General features: G+C 43.4%; 1 protein-coding gene across 1 annotated transcript in view; it reads left to right on the forward strand.

Annotated features, from left to right (window-relative positions):
* Window positions 1-19,918, forward strand: part of glrbb (glycine receptor, beta b) — a 216,188-nt gene that overhangs the window by 103,115 nt on the left and 93,155 nt on the right. The window contains exons 5-7 of the mRNA XM_060851436.1: window positions 8,047-8,276; window positions 8,379-8,461; window positions 18,823-18,963. Of these exons, the coding sequence (XP_060707419.1) occupies window positions 8,047-8,276; window positions 8,379-8,461; window positions 18,823-18,963 (454 nt within the window). The remainder of the gene's footprint in view (window positions 1-8,046; window positions 8,277-8,378; window positions 8,462-18,822; window positions 18,964-19,918) is intronic.

The following is a 19,918-nucleotide window of genomic DNA, read 5'->3' on the forward strand; positions in this document are numbered from 1 at the left end:
TCCTTAATCTTACCCTTGCCTGTCTCATAGGAACAGATTTATGCAAGACTCGCAACAATTGCTCCTTAAACAGTTTCCACATGTCTATTGTGCCCTTTCTGTGGAACAATTGCTCCCAATCTTTACTTCCCGACTCCTGTCTGATAGCGTCATAATTTCCTTTTCCCCAATTAAATATCTTGCCATGGTAACTGCTCCTTTCCCTCTCCAAAGCTATGGTAAATGTGAGGCACTTGGGGTCACTGTCACCATAGTGTTCTCCCACCGTGAGTTCTGACACTGTCCTGGCTCATTGCCAAGCATCAAATCCAAAATGGCCTCTCCCCTCATCAGGCTGTCTACATACTCAGTGGGGAAATCCTCCTGAACACACCTAACAAAAATGGCCCCATCCAAACCATCTGCACTAAGGAGGCTCCAGTCAATATTGGGAAAGTTGAAGTCACCCATAGCAACAACCCTACTACATCTGGATATTTCCAAAATCTGTCAGCCTGTGAGTTCTTCGATCTCCCTACTGCTATTACGTGATCTGTAGAAAGACCCCAATGAGGTGGCTGCTCCCTTGCCAGAACATCATAGTCCCAAGTACTGATCCATGCTCTGAGTTTATCACTCTTGCTTCTGACACTCCTTGCGTTAAAGCAGATACACTTTAACCGAACCCTTTGTTTCATCACATGAAAAAAACCTTCCTGATGGTAGATTCACTACATCCTGTCACTACCCCATCTACAACTACCCCAGTTCAGATATGTAGCTCTGGTTCCCACGCCCCCCATGCCAGACTAGTTTAAACCCTCCTGAGTCACACGAGCAAATCTCCTACCCAGGACGCCCACTTCAAAAAAACAATCACTTTCCTTCCCGGCAGTCCACGCCTCTCTCCTTGCCGCTCTGTTTAAAAAAAAATGGAGGCCCGACTCCTGAGGTAAGTCCCTTCTATGTGTAAATGTTTTTCACCACCTACGAATTCAAGCCTGCTTGCTATACTTGCTGCATGAGGACACGAATTGCATGATTATGTGAGGAGTTGCAAAGTAATATGAACACTGTGAGATCATCTCCAGATTATAATGGAAGAAGGGTCATTGACAAAGCAACTGAAGATGGTTGGGCATGGGGTAGTGCCCTCAAGTATGCCTGAGGGCTGAGATGGTTGGGCTCCAACAGCTAACAACCACAAACATTTGTCTTTGTGTTAATAGAGATTCCCATTAATGGAGAGATTTCCATATGACTTCCATTGATTTCAATTTTACCACAGCTTCTTTTGTTTAATGCTGCCCTGATATGATTCACACCTCAGCTTTGATCTCATAACTAGGTTTTCCCCACCCCTTGAACTGTCAGCTATTCAAAAAGGACAATTTATTTACTTTTTAAAAAGTGTAACAATCCTTCAGTAAGGGTCACTGGACTCAAAATCTTAACTCTGTTTTTCTGTCCACAGATGCAACCAAACATGCTGAGTTTCTCCGGTATTTTCTATTTTTGTTTCAGTAATCCTTCAATACTCCTTAACATTCAAAGCAGTTCTTTTCCCAATTCAATTCACAATTAAAAGTATAGAAAATAAGAAGATAGAGTGCCACAGTGTCTTTGGGCTGGTAGGCTAAGGAGATACTAAAAGTATTCTGTATGTAGGAGCTGCAGCAGTGGTGGCCCAAGGCTAAATCTAGGATCAGGAGGAAAACCTCTTCACAGAAATGAAGAAACTTCCATCTTTTGGATATTCTTCGATCACATTGTCACCTGCTACTCATCAGAACTTATGTAGATGATTACTGAACTACTTAAAATCAAGTTCCAGTGAACATTGCTGACATTATAATCAGAGCAGTGTGATCATTCCCTCATTTATAGTACATTATTGCTCAATTTCTAATCAACAGAAGTGACCAGAATTATGCCCTGTTTGCACTCTGCAGAGAAAGGTGTTTGGAGCCGGATTCCAACTCCTATTGCTCAGAAACAAGAATGATCTTACTATAGCAAAAACTCACTTCACAAATCACCTGAAGCTAAAACTTTTAAAATACGACTGGTCAGTTGACACAGCTTAACAGTGAATGTGAACATAATCCAATGTTGAAGATTTTCTGTTCTGATGCTGTTACTGGATGCCATTCATCTGTAAGCTTACAATAGAAATGGGCATTAATATTACACTTAATAACGTTACAACCTTGTGGGTATTTGTAAACGCTAATTACTTAATATTTTTGTAACTTTTTTTGTAACTTCAGCTTTTATGCAAATCAGAGTTGCCAAATAAAAAACCTAGCATGCACATCAAAGTTGGTAGAAACTATTAAGTTATATGCCAAATCTAGCTGAGACTACCATATAGAGTTAGTAGGCAGTAAGTCCTACCTGTATGATCTCAGTTTAATTACACAATCTTTCCATACAGAATTCCAGTCTCTCTCCTTCAAAGACTAACTGCCAACTCCCCATGGGTGGCACCTTCCACATATATAGAATTCTACCAATACAAGCTTCCCTGTTTAGCACTTGTTTTAGGATCAGATTGATTGCGCTGGCATGGATTGACAAGATGTGTCTTTACTTCCACATAGTGTAAAAAGTGAGGTCTGCAGATGCTGGAGATCAGAGCTGAAAATGTGTTGCTGGTTAAAGCACAGTAGGTTAGGCAGCATCCAAGGAACAGGAAATTCGACGTTTCGGGCCAGAGCCCTTCATCAGGAATGAGGCTTCGACGTTTCGGGCCAGAGCCCTTCATCAGGAATGAGGTTTCGTTCCTGATGAAGGGCTCTGGCCCGAAACGTCGAACTTCCTGTTCCTTGGATTCTGCCTAACTTCACTTCCACATAGAATAGGTGATTCTGGGCATTCAATCCATCAGAGTGAAAGAAAGAGTGGCAGCAAACCTAAAAGTGCTTTCCAGTCACTCCGAGTCCACTGATCTGACTCAGCTTGCTGACCACCGCCTTGCTTCTGTTTCTTCCTCTTGTATGCGGAAGTGGTCGTCTTGTGGTATTATCACTGGGCTCTTAATCCAGAGACCCAAATAACGTTCTGGGGACCTGGGTTCGAATTCTGCCACAACAGGTGGTGGGATTTGAATTCAGTGAAAAAAAAATCTGGAAAATAATCTAGTGATGACCATTCCCTCTATCCAATCTCCCTACACCTCCATCCGCCATGACCAGGGCCTCCAAGCCCTCTGTTTTTTTCCTCTCCAGACGTCCCCAACAGTACCCTTCCACTGACACTCTCATTCGTTTGGCCGAACTGGTCCTCACCCTTAACAATTTCTCCTTTGAATCCTCCCACTTCCTCCAGACCAAAGGGGTAGCCATGGGCACACGTATGGGCCCCAGCTATGCCTGTCTCTTTGTTGGCTACGTAGAACAGTTGATCTTCGTAATTACACCGGCACCACTCGCACCTCTTCCTCTGCTACATTGATGACTGCATTGGCACTACCTCGTGCTCCCGCGAGGAGGTTGAGCAATTAATCAACTTCACCAACACATTCCACCCTGACCTTAAATTTACCTGGACCATCTCTGACACCTCCCTCCCCTTCCTGGACCTCTCCATCTCCATTAATGATGACCGACTTGACACGGACATTTTTTACAAACCCACCGACTCCCACAGCTTCCCACCCTATCTCTCGCAAAATGCCATCCCGTATTCCCAATTCCTCCGCCTCCGCCGTATCTGCTCCCAGGAGAACCAGTTCCACCATAGAACACACCAGGTGGCCTCCTTCTTTAAAGACAGCAATTTCCCTTCCCACATGGTTAAAGATGCCCTCCAACGCATCTCGTCCACATCCCGCACCTCCGCCCTCAACCGTAACAAGGACAGAACGCCCCTGGTGCTCACCTTCCACCATACCAACCTTCGCATAAACGAAATAATTTGCTGACATTTCCACCACCTCCAAAAAGACCCCACCACCAGGGATATATTTCCCTCCCCACCCCTTTCTGCCTTCCGCAAAGACCATTCCCTTCGTGACTACCTGGTCAGGTCCACGCTCCCCCACGACCCACCCTCCCATCCTGGCACTTTCCCCTGCCACCGCAGGAACTGTAAAACCTGTGCCCACACCTCCTCCCTCACCTCTATCCAAGGCCCTAAAGGAGCCTTCCACATCCATCAAGGTTTTACCTGCACATCCACTAATATCATTTATTGTATCCGTTGCTCCCGATGCGGTCTCCTCTACATTGGGGAGACTGGGCGCCTCCTAGCAGAGCGCTTTAGGGAACATCTCCGAGATACCCACACCAATCAACCACACCGCCCCGTGGCTCAACATTTCACCTCCCCCTCCCACTCTGCCGAGGACATGGAGGTCCTGGGCCTCCTTCACCGCCGCTCCCTCACCACCAGACGCCTGGAGGAAGAACGCCTCATCTTCCGCCTCGGAACACTTCAACCCCAGGGCATCAATGTGGACTTCAACAGCTTCCCCATTTCCCCTGCCCCCACCTCATCCTAGTTTCAAACTTCCAGTTCAGCACTCTCCCCATGACTTGTCTGGACTTGTCCAACCGGCTTATCTTCTTTTCCACCTATCCATTCCATCCTCTCCTCCCTGACCTATCACCTTCATCTCATCCCCCACTCACCTATTGTACTATGCTACTCTCACCCCACCCCACCCTGCTCCAACTTATCTCTCCATGCTTCCAGCTCACTGCCTTTATTCCTGATGAAGGGCTTTTGCCCGAAACATCGATTTCGCTGCTCGTTGGATGCTGCCTGAACTGCTGTGCTCTTCCAGCACCACTGATCCAGACAGTGATGACCATTGCCAATTGTTGGGGAAAACCCATCCGATTCACTCGTCCTTTTAGGAAGGAAACTGCCTTGTCTGGCCTACGTGTGACTCCAGATCCACAAAAATGTGGTTAACCCTAGGCTACCCTCTGCATAATTAAGGATGGGCAATAAATGCTGGCCTAGCCAGTGATGTCCTCATCCTGTGAATGATAAAAACAAATCACATTGCTTCTGCAATATAACTGCTTCCTTGTTGGTATTGCTTCCAAGTGTATTATAATTGTTCCCTTTACATGTGATACAACTTCATAAAATCCTTGGAAGATGTTTATCCCTGAAACATTGATTCCTGTGCTCCTTGGAGGCTGCCTGACCTGCTGTGCTTTTCCGAAGTCTCACTTTTCCGCTCAAAATCCTTTTCAAATATTTCTAATAAATAAGTAAAGATTTCCAAAATATTTTAACGTAATTACATATGTAGTGGTTCTGTTCGCCGAGCTGGAAGTTTTTGTTGCAAACGTTTCGTCCCCTGGCTAGGAGACATCATCAGTGCTCTGGAGCCTCCTGCGAAGCGCTTCTTTGATGTTTCTTCCGGTATTTATAGTGGTCTGTCCTTGCCGCTTCTGGGTGTCAGTTTCAGCTGTCCGCTGTAGTGGTTGGTATATTGGGTCCAGGTCGATGTGTTTGTTGATGGAGTTTGTGGATGAATGCCATGCCTCTAGAAATTCCCTGGCTGTTCTCTGTCTGGCTTGCCCTATGATAGTAGTGTTTTCCCAGTCGAATTCATGTTGCTTGTTGTCTGAGTGTGTGGCTACTAGGGATAGCTGGCCGTGTCGTTTCGTGGCTAGTTGGTGTGAAAGTAACCACCCCAACACACACAAACGAAGCTGCATCAGGACACTATTCAAAAGAGCTACAACACACTGCAGTACACCAGAACTGCGAAAAGAGGTATTCGCCAAAAATGGATACCCGCGCAACTTTATCAACAGATGCCTAAGAGACAGACCACGGAACAAGGACATGCCACAACCAAAAGGACTAGCCACACTACCATACATCAGGAGCATTTCAGAACTGACAGCCAGACTACTGCGACCCTTAGGACTCATAACGGCACACAAACCAACAGCCACGCTCAGACAACAACTTACTAGAACAAAGGAGCCAGTACCCAACATGAGCAAAACTAATGTAGTTTACAAAATACCATGCAAGGACTGCACAAAACACTATATAGGACAAACAGGAAGACAGCTAACAATCCGCATTCGTGAACACCAACTAGCCACGAAACGACACGACCAGCTATCCCTAGTAGCCACACACTCAGACAACAAGCAACATGAATTTGACTGGGAAAACACTATTATCATAGGGCAAGCCAGACAGAGAACAGCCAGGGAATTCCTAGAGGCATGGCATTCATCCACAAACTCCATCAACAAACACATCGACCTGGACCCAATATACCAACCACTACAGCGGACAGCTGAAACTGACACCCGGAAGCGGCAAGGACAGACCACTATAAATATCGGAAGAAACATCAAAGAAGCGCTTCGCAGGAGGCTCCAGAGCACTGATGATGTCTCCTAGCCAGGGGACGAAATGTTTGCAACAAAAACTTCCAGCTCGGCGAACAGAACCACTACAACAAGCACCCGAGCTACAAATCTTCGCACAAACCTTGAGTAATTACACATTTCAGTCTCCCATTGATTGAATCATATAACACAAAAAAGATCCATGAAATCCACACTTATTAAACTTTCCAATGGCTGGTCCATAGCCTTGAATGCCAATAACATGTCAAGTATTCACCATGTACGTTTTAGGGGCTGAAAGTCTCCCGGCCTCTACTGCCCTCCCTGACAGTGCATTCCAAATTTCCACCACTCTCCGGTGGAAAAGAAAATCCTCGAATCCACCCAAACTCCTGCCCTTCAACTTAAAATTATTCTCCTTCATGATTGACCCTTCAACTTAGGGGAACAGCCTCTTAATCTTACACCCCTTAATCAGGTAACACCATAACATCTCTGCTACTAACAATATAATCCAAGTATATCCAACTTTTCTTATGGATAAAATGCTCCATTCCAGGCAACATCCTGGGGAATTTTCTCTGCACCCCTCCAGTGTAATCACGCTAACCGTGCAGTGTGGCAACCAGAATTGCACATGATGTGGCCTGACCAATGTTCTGCACAATCCAATATAACTCCCTGTTCCTATCATTGGTGTCATGACTGATAAAGGGTTAATTTCCTCATTAACTGCCCTGCTGCCTTCAGGGATCTGTGGACAAACAATCTCTCTGTGCTTCCTATTGTCCTGCCATTCATTGAGTATTCCCTCATCTGTTACTTCTTCCAATGTTCATCACCTCACACTTAGAAGGGTTAAATTCCATCTGCGCTGATCTGACCAATCTGCCTATAGCTTCCTGTAACCTCAGATCTTAATCTTCATTATGAACCATTCGGCCAATGTTATCTGCAGAATTACTTACCATGCTTTCTCATCTATGTTGATGCAGACAGAAACAATAAGGAATCCAGCACTGATGCCTGTGGTGTGCTACTGGACACTGACCACCAGTAACACAAATAGCTTTCTACAACTACACTGTACCATCTACCATTCAGTCAATTTTGGATATAACTTCGCAAGTTAGCTATGATCCCAAATCAAATAGGCATTTCTTTGAGCACACTTCTGAATAATTGTCTGTTTTATATTGTGTGAAAGATATATTCCAGAACATAACTGCCTTATAAAGTTTAGCAATCATGATGGTAAATAAGAATTCTGATCATTTCAATGACAAGTCCTTTCAGATGCTGATCAATCTGCTGTGTATTTCAAACTTATAATCATTAGATTAGATCAGATTACTTACAGTGTGGAAACAGACCCTTCGGCCCAACAAGTCCACACTGACCCTCCGAAGAGCAACCCACCCAGACCCATTCCCCTACACCTAACACAACGGGTATTTTAGCATGGCCAGTTCACCTAACCTGCACATCTTTGGACTGTGGGAAGAAACCAGAGCACCCGGAGGAAACCCATGCAGACACTGGGAAGAATGTGCAAACTCCACATAGACAGTTGCCCAATGCAGGAATTGAACCCGTGTCTCTGATGCTGTGAGGTAGCAGTGCTGACCACTGTGCCACCATGCTGCCCGATTTAGATTTATGAAATTTTCTATTATCTTTGTGTTTTGTTTCACTTGCAATTAATTTGACTCATAGTCTTCTGTTCTAACAGGACTACAGAGTCAATATATTCCTGAGACAGAAATGGAATGATCCTCGACTTAAACTGCCAACAGATTTTAAAGGTTCGGATACACTGACCGTGGATCCCAAAATGTTCAAATGTTTGTGGAAACCAGATTTGTTTTTTGCAAATGAAAAGAATGCAAATTTTCATGATGTAACGCAAGATAACATCCTTCTCTTTATATTCCGCAATGGTGATGTCCTGCTGAGCATGAGGTGAGAAAACTGACTACTACAGGAAAAGCTTTTGCTGAAAACTCTCAATATTGATTACTGAGAAAACCGAATGATGTTTTCCATTTGTTTTTCATAATTCAGGTTGTCAATAACTCTTTCATGCCCACTTGATTTGACGCTGTTTCCCATGGATACACAACACTGCAAGATTCAACTGGAAAGCTGTATGTTTCTTGGACATTTACTGTAAGATAGATGTATGAGTGTTTTTGACTTGCAGACAGTTGCTGTTTACATATAGCTAGTTAACCTAACTTTTTAATGTGATGTCTCATTTAAAGACTAGTAGTTTTTGTCATTCAGATAAAGGAACATTTCAGCCAGAAGGGTTCATTTTTATTCCTGCTGTGGGCAGTAAACTGGTAACATTGAATTGACAATCTTCATTGGTGTATAACTGTTGGGTGATCTATACATTCATGTGAAAAGAAGCCCATAATCACAATGAGTCCCTACACTGATCACAGTTTAGTCACCACTAGTGAAGGTTTGTAGGTGGATGGCAGATGAGGACTAAATTATGTTTGAATGTGATAATGTTTTCAGAAGTTATCATGTAGACTGAAGCACCAGGAAAAGTAACTCATGGAAGGTACCCTGCAAACTTTATCTGTTTTGTTAAAGGGGGAACATTTGGGAGAATCTTCTTTGTTTTAATTGTGCTTTTGTATAGAACTCTATTCTATAAATGAGAGAAAGTTTGAGCACAAAGAAAGTACAAGTTTATCATGGCATTGCTGCTGATCTGGTGGGGGTGAGACTTCTAAATGCAGTTGATAAAGTGTGCATAAGAGTGGATGCAAAATTGGTTAAGTAAAAGGAAACCATATTGCTTAAAGGATGTTTTTCAAACTGGAGGAAATTTTTGCAGTTGATGTCTCCAGAGGTGGTGTTAGAATTCCTGATCTTCTTGAAATATATCATGTAGACCTTGATGTACAGAGCGCAATTTCAAAATTTGCAAATGACATGAAAGTTGAAGGCATTGCACACTTTGAGCAGGATGGTGCAGAACTTCAGAAGGATGGAGACAAGCTGATGAGATGAGCAGCAAATGAAAGAACAAAGAAGACAAAGAAAATTACAGCACAGGAAAAGGCTCTTTGGCCCTCCAAGCCTGCACCGATCCAGATCCTCTATCTAAACCTGTCGCCCATCTTCCAAGGATCTGCATCTCTTTGCTTGTTGTCCTTTCATTGATCTATCTAGATACATCTAAAATGATGCTATCTTGCCAGTCTCTACCAGCTCCACTGGCAGTGCATTCCAGGCACCCATCACCCTCTGCGTGAAGATATTTCCATGCATATCTCCCTAAACTTCTCCCCTTTCTCCTTGAAATCATGACCCTGAGTAATTGAGTCCCCCACTGTCTTACCTCTTATGATTTTGTAGACCTCAAACAGGTCACCCCTCAACCTCTGTCTTTCTAATGAAAATAATTCCAATCTACGCAAACTCTCTTCATAGCTAGCATCCTCCATATCAGGCAACATACTGGTGAACCTCCTCTGTACCCTCAGTAAATCATCCACATCCTTTTGGTAAAGTGGCAACAAGAACTGCCAACTCTTATACTCAAAACCCTATCCAATGAAGGAAAACATGCCGTATGCCATCTTGTTCACTCTATCCACCAAGTTGCCACCTTCAGGGTACAATGGACCTGAACACCCAGATCTCTCTGTACATCAATTTTCGTCAGGGCTTTTCCACTTACCATATAGTTCGCTTTTCAAATGGATCTTCCAAACTCCAACACCATGCTTTTGCGCCAATTGAACTCCATCTGCCATTTGTCCACCCTACTCTCCAGTCAATCCATATTCTCTGACAGTCCCCTCCACTATCTGCTACTCAACCAATCTTAGTATCATCTGCAAACTTGCTAATCAGGCCACCTGTACCTTCCTCCAAATGGTTTATGTATATCACAAACAACAGTCGTCCCAGCTTGGATCCCTGTGGAACACCGTTGGTCACAGTTCTCCATTTTATGAAACACCCTTCCACTATTACTCTCTGTCTCACTCTGCCCAACCAGTTCTTTGTCCATCGAGCTAATATACCCTGGACTCCATGCGATTTCACTTTCTCCATCAGCCTATCATGGTGAACCTTACCTAACGCCTTACTGAAGTCCATGTATGTAACATCTACAGCCCTTCCCTCGTCAATGAACTTTGTCACTTCCTCAAAGAATTCTATTAAGTTGGTAAGACATGACCTCCCTGCACAAAACCATGCTGCCTATCACTGACAAGCCCATTGTCTTTCAAATGTAAGTAGATCCTATCCCTCAGTATCTTCTCCAGCAGCTTCCCTATCCCTGACGTCAGGCTCACCGGTCTATAATTACCTGGATTATCCTGCTAACCTTTTTAAACAAGGGGACAACATTAGCAATTCTCCAGTCCTCCAGTGTTCAAGGATGCTGCAACGATATCTGTTAAAACCCCAACTATTCCATCTCTCACTTCCCTCGGTAACCTGGGATAAATCCCATCCGGACCTGGGGACTTGTCCACCTTAATGACTTTTAGAATACCCAATGTTTCTTCCTCCTTATGCTGACTTGGCCTAGACTAATCAAAGATCTATCCCTAACCTCAACATTCGCCATGTCCCTCTCTTGGATAAATACTATACAAGGTACTCATTAAGAATCTCCCCCATTTGCTCTGACTCTACGCATAACTTTCCTCCTTTGTCCGTGAATGGGCCAATCCTTTCTCTAGTTACCCTCTTGCTCCTTATATATGAATAAAAGGCTTTGGGATTTTCCTTAACCCTATTTGCTAAAGATATTTGATGACCCCTTTTAGCCCTCTTAATTCCTCATTTCAAATTGGACCTACTTTCCCGACATTCGCAAAGCTTTGTCTGTTTTCAGTCACCGAGACCTTACATATGCTTCCTTTTTCCTCTTTGTTCACCCCTCAATTTCACCTGTTATCATAGGTTCCCTAATCTTGCCAACATTTTCACAGGGACATGTCTATCTTGCACTCTAATCAACCTCTCTTTAAAAGCATCACACACATCAAAGGTGGATTTACTGCTCCCAATCCACATTCCCCAGCGCTTGCTGAATTATAGTTGGCCTTCCCTCAATTTAGCACTCTTCCTTTCGGGCCACTCTCGCCTTTGTCCATGAGTATATCCTTAAACTTATGGAATTGTGATCACTGTTCCCAAAGTAATCCACTACTGAAACTTCAACCACCTGGCCTGGCTCATTCCCCAGCACCAGGTCCAATATGGCCCCTTCCCAAGTTGGATTATTTATATACTGCTTTAGAAAGTCCTGCTGGATGCTCCTTACAAATTCTGCTCCATCTAACCCTTCTAACACTTAATGAATCCCAGTCAATGTTGGGAAAATTAAAATCTCCTATTACCACCACCTTGTTGCTCCTACACCATTCCATAATCTCTCTACACATCTCCATCGCCCCTCCCCCAAGTCCCTCCTCCCTACCTTTTATCTTAGCCTGCTTGGCACACTCTCCTCATTCCTGATGAAGGGCTTATGCCCGAAACGTCGAATTTCCTATTCCTTGGATGCTGCCTAACCTGCTGTGCTTTAACCAGCAACACATTTTCAACTGTGATCTCCAGCATCTGCAGACCTCCTTTTTTACCCCTACATATATGTACCTCTATCTCATGCTCGCTGTTGGGAGGCCCCACATTGTTACCACACCCTTCCTATTTCTGAGCTCTGCCCATATTGCCTCATTGCTCGAATCCTCCATGGTGCCCTCCTTCAGCACAGCTGTGATATCCTCTCTGGCCAGTAATTCAACTCCTCCACCCTTTTACCTCCCTCTCTCTCCCGCCTGAAGCATCGATATCCTGGGATATTTAGTTGCCAATCATGCCCTTCCCTCAACCAAGTCTCAGTAAAGCAGTAACATCATACTCCCAGGTATTAATCCAAGCCCTAAGTTCATCTGCCCTACCTGCTACACTTCCTGCATTAAAATAAATGTACCTCAGACCACCAGTCCCTTTACGTTCATCATTCCACTCCCTGCCTACTATTCCCCTTAGTCACGCTGACTTCATTTTCTAGGTCCTTACAGGCCTTAGTTCCTACATCCTTACTGTGCATTAACCACCTTGCTTGGTTCCCATGTCCCTGCCACATTAGTTTAAACCCTCCCCAATAGCAAAGAAGTTATGTTAAACTTCTGTGAAATGCTAATTTGGTTCAACCGGTATATTGTGTTCTAGCTGCCTTCCTTTAAGGAAGATGTGGAAGCATTGGAGACAGTGCAGAAAAGATTCATAAGGATGTTTCCAAGGATGAGGAACTTCAGTTATGTAGACAGGATGGAGACGTTGGGCCAGGTCTCCTTGGAGAAGAGAAGGTAGAGAGAGGATTTGATGGTGTTCAATCATGACGGGTCTGAACAGAGTAGACAGGGAGAAACCTTGCCATCTGTTGGCCAAAGAATAAAGAACAAGAGGGTGTGGATTTAATGTAATTGACAAAAGAGGAATGTGAGACCTGAAAAGAAACTGTTTCACGTTCCAACTGGTAAACCTTTGAGAGCATGAATGTGTTTGTGGCAGATTACATTAAGGAGTTCAGGCGGGAATTGGATTATAGAGGAACTTTGATTATCTGAATATCAATTATGTCAAAGCAATGACTGCAGATGCTAGAAACCAGATTCTGGATTAGTGGCGCTGGAAAAGCACAGCAGTTCAGGCAGCATCCGAGGGGCAGTAAAATCAACTTTTCGGGCAAAAGCCCTTCATCAGGCCTGATGAAGGGCTTTTGACTGAAACATTGATTTTACTGCTCCTCGGATGCTGCCTGAACTGCTTAGATTAGATTACTTACAGTGTGGAAACAGGCCCTTTGGCCCAACAAGTCCACACCGACCCGCCGAAGCGCAACCCACCCATACCCCTACATTTACCCCTTACCTAACACTACGGGCAATTTAGCATGGCCAATTCACCTGACCCGCACATCTTTGGACTGTGGGAGGAAACTGGAGCACCCGGAGGAAACCCATGCAGACACGGGGAGAACGTGCAAACTCCACACAGTCAGTCGCCTGAGTCGGGAATTGAACCCAGGTCTCAGGCACTGTGAGGCAGCAGTGCTAACCACTGTGCCACCGTGCCGCATTTCCAGCACCACTAATCCAGAAAATGAATATCAATTATCCAAATTTCGGATTATCCAAAGGGGATCTCAAGGTCCTGATAGAAACATTATGTCAAAGAGCTGTTTCAACCCTGATCACATCTTTTGTTTCTAGGTAAAATGATTAAAAATGTACTCGGCTCACTGAAATGCTGCCAAGAACAGGCCAGAAGCAGATGGGGTTGGGGTTGGGCTCGGATGGGATTGAGTGGCAGGGTGGTGGGGGTGCAGGGGTGGGGGTGGTGTTGGGGTGTGTGCGGGAGGCGGGGACTCGTGGGCGATGTGCTGCTGCCTAGTCTCCTGAACGGGAGCAGACTTGCCAGAAAACTCCGAGCTGCAGAGGAAATCAGTTAACCGAATAATCAATTATCCGAATGAAATAGTGCGTACCCATCTCGTTTGGATAGTTGAGGTTCCTCTGTATTGTCCAAAAAGGAATCAGACACAGAGTTATGGGATGAAAACTTGGAAATGGTACTCTTTTGAAGAGCTGATAGAAACAACAGGCCAAAAGGCTTCCTTTGTACTGAAGCAATTCTGTGAGAAGTTAGAAGTTACTGTGGTCATTCTAATAGATAATATGTCCTTATTGTATTTTAAATAATTTTAAATCATCTATTTGTAAAAATATGAAGTAAAGAAATATCCAACTAAAAATATGCATTAAATATTTTCCACTAATATCAATTGACTGTAATTTCTATCCCACAGCTTTAAAACTGAAAAGATTATTGACTTGATTCACAATATATTTTAATTTTGATTATTTATGGTCAAAGTTGCTTAAAGGGCAGGGTTTTCCTAAGCCCTCCAAGCCTAAGTGAGTGCTGCAAGTCCACATGTCTGAAGCCATTTCCCAGAAGTGGCCTTTTAATTAGCTCGTCACCACACTCATCTTAGAAAGGATGGTTAAAAAGTGCCATCGTATCATTGACTGATCTGGCACCTCTAAAATCCCACAGAGTGAGTAAGGCATTTGCTGGAAAGCTGATAGTAGGGGACCATAAGTGCGCCTCAAAATTGAGGCACAAAAATAAATAAGTATTTCAGAGGTTCTATGATGGAGGAAGATTCATCTTCACTTGGCTCGTTGAAATGCTGGGGAACCCATACCTGCCCTGCAGCCCCCAACTCTGTCAATGTCGCCTCTTGCTCTGTTGATCCTCCCAGACACCTACAGAGACTGCTTCCAGGGAGTTGATACAAGGCAAACCATCAGCAAATTGCCATTGGACCACAAAATTTTCCCGATTGGAACATTAACAATTGAGTTAGCTTATCAACTCCCACGCAGCAGGCAAAAAGTTTGCTTTCTCGACAAAGTGTTGTGAAACCTCTCTCAAAGTGGGAAAGTGTTGTTAATAAATTATAATAATGTTTTTGTCCCTTCCACTTCCTCCACCAGGGGACCAGGAAAATTTGGTTCATTTTGTTCAATACCAATTAAACGGCGACAGCGTGGAAGCAATTGCTGTTACTGTATATTTTATATGTCACTAGTTATGAAAAAAGATTTGACCAGTTGTAATAATTCAATAATCAAAAGAGAAGTTTGTGGCCTGTTTTTACCAAACGTTAGGAAACCAAACATTTGGCAATGCTCCTTTAAGAAGGGCAGACTCTTATTTATGGAAAACTATTGTCTGGATTCTTTTAGTGTTTATTGTTACTCACTCATGGGATGTGAATGTTGCTGGCTGGCCAGCATTATTGCCTGTCCCAAGTTGTCCTTGATCTACATGCTGCAGATAGACCCACAGTACCCTTAGGGAGGAATTCCAAGATTTTGAACAGTGAAAAGGAAGCAATATATTTCCAAGTCAGGATGGTGAGTGGCTTGGAGGTGAACTTGCAATGTGATGGTGTTCCCAGTATCTGCTACCCTTCTCCTCCTAAATGGAAGTGGCCATGTGTTTGGAAGGTGCTGATTAAGGATCTTTGGTGAATTTTTGCCATAGGACCCACTGCTGTATAATTGGTGGAGGGAGTGAATGCATGTGGATACAGTGTCAATCAATGCTTTGTCCTGGATGGTGTCAAGCTTCTTGAATGAAGTTAGAGATGCACCCATCCAGACAGGTGGGCAGTATTTCATCATATTCTTGATTTTTGCCTTCTGGAGAGTGGACAGGCTTTGGGGAGTCAGGAGGTGAGTTACTTACTACAGTATTCTGAACTTCTGACCTGCCCTTATAGTCATTATATTTATGTAGAGTGTCCAGTTGACTTTCTGGTCAATGGTAACCCCCAGGATGATGATAGTGGAGGTTAGATTGTCTTTTATTGGAGATGACCATTGCCTGTTATTTACTTTTTGTTAGCCCAAGCCTAGATAATGTCCAGTTTATTTTGCATTTGACTGCTACAGCATTTGAGGAGTCATGAATGGTGCTGAACATTGTGCAAACATCAGCAAAACTCTCTACTTTTGACCTTATGATGCAGGAAGGTCATTGAATAACTAGCTGAAGATGGCTAGGACTAGGACACTATCCTGAGTAACTCCTGCAGAGATATCCTGGAACTGAGACAACTGACCTCCTGTAAGCCCCCAGTTCTCGTTGATTCCAGTTTTGCTACAGCTCCCTAATGCCACACCTGGTGGATTGTAGCCTTCATGTCAAGGGCTATCATTCTTATCTCATCTCTGGAATTCACCTCTTTTGTCTGTGTTTGAACTGAAGCTGTAATGAGGTCAGGAGCTGAGTGGCCCTTGCAGAAGCCAAACTGGGAATCACTGAGCAGGTGTAATTTGCTCACACTGTTGACAATACCTTCCATCACTTTACAGATGATGGAGAGTAGACTGATGAGGCAGTAATTGACTGGATTGGATTGCCCTGCTTTATGTGTACAGGACATAACTTGGCAGTTTTCCACATTGTCGGGTAAAGGTGCCACTGTTGTAACTATACAGGAATAGCTTGGCTAGGGGTGTGCAACCTCTGGAGCACAAGTCTTCAGTATTATTGCAAGCATGTTGACAGGACCTATAGCCTTTGCAGCATCCAGTGCTTCCGGCTGTTTCTTGAAATCACATGGTTTCAATTGAATTGGCTGAAGTGAGAAGGCTGAGTTAGATCATCTGCTCCGCACCTAATGCTGAAGATTACTGCGAATACTTCAGCCTTGTGTTTGGCACTGATGTCTTAGACTCTTCCATCATTGAAGATGGTGAAAATTGTGGAGCACCTCCTCCAATGAGTTGCTAATTGTCCAACGCTCTTCATGACTGGATGTGGCAGAGCTGCAGAACTTAGTTCTAATCCATTGGTTGTGGGATCACTTCGCTCTCTCTATCACTTACTGCTTATACTATTTGCCATGCAAGTTTTCCAGTTTAGCAGCTTCACCATGTTGACACCTCATTTTTAGGTATGCTTGCTGCTGCTCCTGACATTGCCCTCCTGCACTCTCCATTGAATTAGGGTAGATGATGATGGTTGAATGAGGGATATGTGTGGTGCTGGAAAAGCACAGCCCGTGAAGCAGCATCCGGGGAGTAGGAGAATCAACGTTTCGAGCATTAGCCCTTCATTCCTGCACCACACTCTCAACAAGTTGCAGGTTGTGCCAGAATACAAATCTGTTGCTGTTGACAGCTGACAGTGTATCATGGATGCCCAGTCTTAAGTTGCTAGATCCGTTCAGAGTCTGTCCCACTTAACATAACCTGATGGATGTTATTCTCAATGTGATGGTGAGCTTTCATTTCTACAAGGACTGTGCAGTGGTCATTCTTACTGATATTGTCATGGTCAGATGCATCTGCAGGAGGCAGTTTGGTAAGGATGAGGTCAGGTACATTTTTCCCTCCTTTTTGGTTCCCTCACCACCTGCCACAGACCCGGACTAGGAACTATGCCCTTTAGGATAATTGTGAACCCCTCAATAAGGTCATTTCTTAATCTTCCCTGCTTCAAGGAAAATAACTAATCTCTTTAATCTTACCTGGAATGAGGGACTTTAAGATACAAGGAATCATTCTCGTAAATGTCCTTCATACTCTCTCTGGGGCTTTAACATCCTTCTTAAACGACGTGCCCAAAACTGAACACAATACTCCAAATGTAGTCTTACCAATGATTTGGAGAGGATTCTATAAGCCTTCTGTTTCAAACTGTTTCAATATGCCTGGCCACTTTCAGAGAAGCATGTATGTGAACCTTATGGGTCCTCTGTTCCTATACTTCCCTCCAAGTTGTTAGTGCTAGTACAGGTCGGGGTAAGATGGTACGGTGCTGCAAGGCAATGAAAAAGCAATGCACGGGGCATGCCGGGTTACTCATCTGTGGAATTGTGTGGGTGAGAGTCAGTATGCTGCATGCAGTTGTGAAAATGTGGAGCCTCATCTTTATGGTAGGCAGGTACAGTAGCAAATATAGAGTGAATGAGGGGTAGTAGAGAGAGCAGCACTTAATGCTGGTGGAAAAGGCCACTGATCTTCCTTCACTGCAGGGCTGATAGGGTCTGATGGGGTAGACTCTTCTGTTGATACAGGGGAATGGGGCATCACAACTATGTACCATCCCATTTACCAGGGCCTCCAAGTACCTGCCCACAAAGCAGGGTGCCAATTTTATCTTCTCTAATTAGTGCAGGACAAATGTCAGGAGCCATGCAGGGCAGCTGGGGACTGATAGTGCTTGTCTGAGTGCACAACACCTTTTTAAAGATGGAATTGGTGGCAGAGATGGTGGAATATCCTGGGAGTGACAAGTTCTTCTGAGTACAATGACTGGTAGAATCCAACTAGCATCAGACACTAGGAGTACCCATGGGGTGTGGCAGATTGTCAGTGAAACAATTTTGGATGGTAGTGTGAGAAAACTCACTAAAGCTTCATGTAGAGAAACTCTCCATGACACTCAACAAAACTCACACATTGCCAAAATGTGACATGATTTAAAATTTCAAGTATTTAAACAAGTCTGTCATCTGATCTAGGTGTCCCTGAGGCACTGTAGTTCCTGATTCCCACCCGAATTATGTGAATTTACATTAACCCCAGAATTAGGTTCAAGAGATAAACACAGGCAAAGATGAGCAGGAATTTCTTTCTCCCCTTCTTCTCAACAAGAACATCAGAACATTCAATCAAACCAAATTATTGATGGTGCTGAAAACGATCAGCATTTCTGGCAGCACCTGTGTAAGGTTAATATCCTGAGTCGAAATGACTGTTCTGAAGAACTGACATACTTGACTCAACTCTCCACTGATGCTGCCAAACCTGCTATTTCTAGCAATTTCTGTTTTTTTTATTTTATGTAAGAACATCATGATTACTGATATGTATCAAATTTCCAATAGATGCACCTAATTCATCAGTTGTGTTCTTTTGTTTTTCTTTTGCAGTTGGCTACACCACAGATGATCTTCGATTCATCTGGCAATCTAAAGACCCTGTTCAGATGGAGCAAATTGCATTGCCACAGTTTGATATTAAACAGGAAGATATTGAGTATGGAAACTGCACAAAGTATTATAAGGGCACTGGTGAGAATTATTCACTTTAGATTTACAAGCTACATTTTGTAAACTTTTTGAAGGTGTATGCTTTACATAGAGACTATATTACTCAAGTCTCAAGTTTTGAGGCAAAATGTGTTTTCAGTGTGTGACACATGGAATATTTTCCAATCTGAGCGACTGAAGTTAAAATCCATTTGCAACAGAAGAAAAACATGCTGTCACTTTAAACATTTTCAGATTGTTAAAAAGAAATATATGGGCACATCCTGACTGAGCTGGAACAGACTTTCTTTATGATCAAATTTCAGCTTGTTTTGATGTTCAATTTTCCTCAGACATTCCATATTACATAAGTCTCATCAAAGGCTCTGAATTCATCTTGTGTAAATACTCAAAGGGAAACCTGTTTGCATCCAATTTCTTTGCCTGATATTTTACTTGAAACATTAAAGTAAACAGGTTAATGGCTCCATTAAAATAGCAGCCTAAGGAATTGTATAAACATCTGTTAAGCACTTATATGATAATTGTTGCACATCATTTCAAAGCTGCAGCAATTTTAAGGAGATATTTTTCCCCAATTAAATTGGCTAAAGATGAAATGAATGTCCATTTTGTCCTTGTCAAGAAGTGTAAGGATTTATATTCAAATGCTTTTTCACATTTTGCCACTGCACCCTCCCAGCTCCAGTGTCAAAGTGGGCAGGGTTTTCTGGAACATGCTCTTCAAGCCTTGGTGCCCAGTACAGGCTCCAAAATCTTTGAATCTCTTGAAAGCCTTCAGTGTTAAGATGGTTGACAAAGTACAAACAAAGAACTGTTCACTGCACTTAATAAAGTTCTCCATAAGATCACTGGGACCTTTTTCAAATTTTACAAAATGTTACTAGAAATCTAATTACCTTTTCTTTAGAAGAGTACAGAAGTATTGTATTCTTTTTCCATCTTTGTGGTTAAGCTCAGTAATACTTTAGGAAGT

Source organism: Hemiscyllium ocellatum, chromosome 36, assembly GCF_020745735.1.
Source record: "Hemiscyllium ocellatum isolate sHemOce1 chromosome 36, sHemOce1.pat.X.cur, whole genome shotgun sequence".
NCBI lineage: Eukaryota > Metazoa > Chordata > Chondrichthyes > Orectolobiformes > Hemiscylliidae > Hemiscyllium > Hemiscyllium ocellatum.